The 3,164-nt window shown below is 38.7% G+C and overlaps 1 protein-coding gene across 1 annotated transcript in view; it reads left to right on the top strand.

Annotated features, from left to right (window-relative positions):
* Positions 1-2,794: 2,794 nt before the first annotated feature.
* PRKG2 (protein kinase, cGMP-dependent, type II) overlaps positions 2,795-3,164 on the top strand; it is a 23,308-nt gene continuing 22,938 nt past the window's right edge. Inside the window, exon 1 of the mRNA XM_010190797.1 lies at positions 2,795-3,164. This exon is cut by the window's right edge and continues 157 nt beyond it. Within this exon, the coding sequence (XP_010189099.1) occupies positions 2,795-3,164 (370 nt within the window).

The following is a 3,164-nucleotide window of genomic DNA, read 5'->3' as shown; positions in this document are numbered from 1 at the left end:
CTGTTGGGCATATACAATGGAAAGACAGAAGTTCCTCCTCACATTTTCATTGCAGCTGTTATATTGTGAACATTAATAATCATATCTTGATATGTTAGACCTGTTCTGTTTCTCAATATAATCTAAATAGTAGGTTTTTCTGTGCCTTGTGGTAATCAACCTATTCTTTTGTAAAGGTCATTTTAAAAGTCTGTAATATCCTTTTTTTTTTATAATGCAATGACTGCTATTGCTGCAGAAGCTACCTCTGTGTGTCGTGTGTTTCCTGTAATCTCCATTTTGAATCTATGTATTGTAACAATTAGTTTAGGTTGGTGGTTTTTTTGTTGTTTTTTAAATTTTAAATATTGTTGCATGCAGAGCTAGGTCTTTCATTGAGCCATATGCAATGACGCATAGGTCTATCTTTGGTAATTTTATTTCATTTTGTACCTCAATGTGCAATTTGTTTAAGTTCTCCAGTGCAGTACAGATTTACCTTTATTTCTAACATACTGCCCTGTTATCCAGCTGAAGCACCAGCTCTCAAAATGCATCAGGAAGTCAGGACAAAATAAAATTATTATGCAAAGTTACAATGAGCAAGGCAGAGTTGCAAAGAAAGACTGTTTTAAGAAAAAATACATTTGCAATATGAGTTACTTTGTCAAATATTTAAATTGTAAACCATTGAAGACTGTAAACCAGAACAGAATTGTGCATTTGTTAAAAGTATGGTTATACCAGCCAGTAAAAACAAATTGCTGAAGCTTCCACATTTATTTCTTGTTTTCTGATTAGTGTAACCTGTCAGGAGCTTGTTCTTGACTTGGGGTTCAACCTGAGTAAGTTACACTTGATGAGGAAGATCAACAGCTGCTTTGGGCCTACTGATGACCAATCACTCTAGCATCATGATTGACCGGTCAGTGCACCGGAACTTTATTAAAATGTAATAAAATAGCTTATTGATGAGGCAAAAATCAGGGTTCAAGGAAACAATTTTCTGTTTCATCTAAGGCAGGTGTTTCCTGTCTTCTGCAATAGTAGGATATAATTGAACAGGATTTTTCAAGAGCCTGAGCAGGAGTTTTGGAAAAAAAAATCCGTGTGGTGCTAAGGCCTGGGCAATACAGTCCTAAGCTTATTCCTTCTCTCCTGGTGGAGGTCTCCTTAGGCTTGAACTAGAACAAACTGTAACCTGGCACTGTTGTGGCTCACAGATGGGATTTATAGGTAGGCATTACTCCCCAAGACTAGTTCTGGGGTGCAATGAGTTAGTGATTGTTGAATACTAGACTCCTAAAAGCAACACATTAGTTTCTTCCCCCCTCAACTTGTTCATTTAACACAGTCTGACCTAAGCAGCAGGCACTTCCTCCTGCTTCTCTTAAAATAATATGATAAAATATGCCAAAGAGAGTGTCCAGAGAAGAAGGTGGGTCACTTTGAAAAACTAATGAAGGGTGCTAGTTGCAGAAAGTGCTTAGAGAAGAGGTGTTCTGACAGGATTTTTTTTCCTGGTTAATTTTCATGAGTAGACAATGGAAAGGCGTAATTGTTCCTTGACAGCAGTAGCTGCTGTTACACTAACAAATGTAAGCCACTTTTAAATGATTAAGAGAGCTACAGAAACAATGCCGGCTGTCTGCTCCTGGTAGGAGTAAATTAGGTCTAACCCTGTCGTGCCCTGAATTTGTCGTCAGAAAAGACAGTAAGGTTGGTCAAACTTTTTGAGCGATGTTTGCGTGATGAAAGACTGAGTAAGCTGGGACCTGTCATTCTAGGAAAGAATTCAGGCAGAGAGGTAGGACAGAAATTTACAAAATAGTATATAAAATGTTAATGGAGATAAGTCTTTTTGAAGCTGGGCTTTTTGTAACTTTGATACCCCTTGTTTTGTACTGGAAGGAAAAAAAATAAAAGGAGGTAGTGCTTCATGCAAGCAGCAGACCTTGCTAGGTTCCTGCTAGTGTCTACAGATATGAGGTTTACAGGGGTTAGAAGGAAAATGAGACAAGTGCTAGGATTAGAGGACCACTGAGGATTAAATAAAGACCACTGAGGATTAAATAAAGCACATCAGGCTCAGGAAATACGAAATTTCAGACTGTTTTAGTCAAGCAATCTACATGTTCATCCTGTTGGTATCCTTTCCTGGGCATCTCCTTATGGCCATGGTTGGAGACAGTTTACAAGCTAGCCAGACCCCTGTTCTGATCATTATATCTGTTCTTTCATGGTCATAACACATAAAGTATTGAGGGTTGTTGTTGGTTGCTGTTTGTTGGTGGTGTTATTAACACATATGGTTATGAAATCTTATATAATTTATGCTAGGCAGATATGCAGCAACTGATTAAATTAGTCTGTGTAGTCAATAAATAGTCCTCAATGGGGAAGTGATCCAGTTTTGGGTTTTGTTGGTTTGTGGTTGTTTTTTTTACTTCTAACCATTTTCTTGATTTGGCAGTAAAGCACAAGTTTTTCTTCTTCTTGCTGCTTGTTTTGTCTTTGTTAGGCTGGTAGGAGCTTACACATCTCTTCTTCAACTCACAGAAACGAAGTAGTCACCATCAGATCTTTTTCTTTGCATCCACCAACCCACCTGCCTCTTCTCTTTACCCTTTATTCCTCTGACTTTCAAGACTAGAAAGGATGAAAGCTATCAACTATGTTTACTATAATTGTGCATCTCAAATTCAGCTGCCAGTTAAACACTAAATTCATTACTTACAGTTCAATGATTTTTTTTCTTCTTGTTGGGGAATGAAATAAAACTAAAAGTATTTTCTCACCTAGGTCTAGGGGCAAAATGGGGAATGGACCAGTGAAATCCAAGCATCTGAGGCAGGCAGACAGACATGTAGTAAACCTCTCTATTGTCCGCACTGGCAACTGTAAGTTTTTGCAGGACCCAGGTCTAGGCATCAGCATGACCGGACAAGCAGATGTTCTTTACAGCAGGGTGCTTGAACTGGAAAAGGAGCTGAAGAGAAAAAATCAAATGTTGCAAGAGGGTCAAAGTCATGTTGCTGAGCTTCAGGAACAGCTGGCTGTGCAGGCTAAGGTCATAGCAGAACTCACCAAGGAACTTCAGAGCAAGTGTATACAGTTGAACAAGCTGCAGGATGTTGTTAGCACTCAAGGAGAGCACTCTCTTCGACCTTCTCCATTTAAAGTGT

Source organism: Mesitornis unicolor, unplaced genomic scaffold (genome assembly GCF_000695765.1).
Source record: "Mesitornis unicolor isolate BGI_N332 unplaced genomic scaffold, ASM69576v1 scaffold26950, whole genome shotgun sequence".
Lineage (NCBI taxonomy): Eukaryota > Metazoa > Chordata > Aves > Mesitornithiformes > Mesitornithidae > Mesitornis > Mesitornis unicolor.
This window is presented reverse-complemented; position numbering and strand designations above follow the sequence as displayed.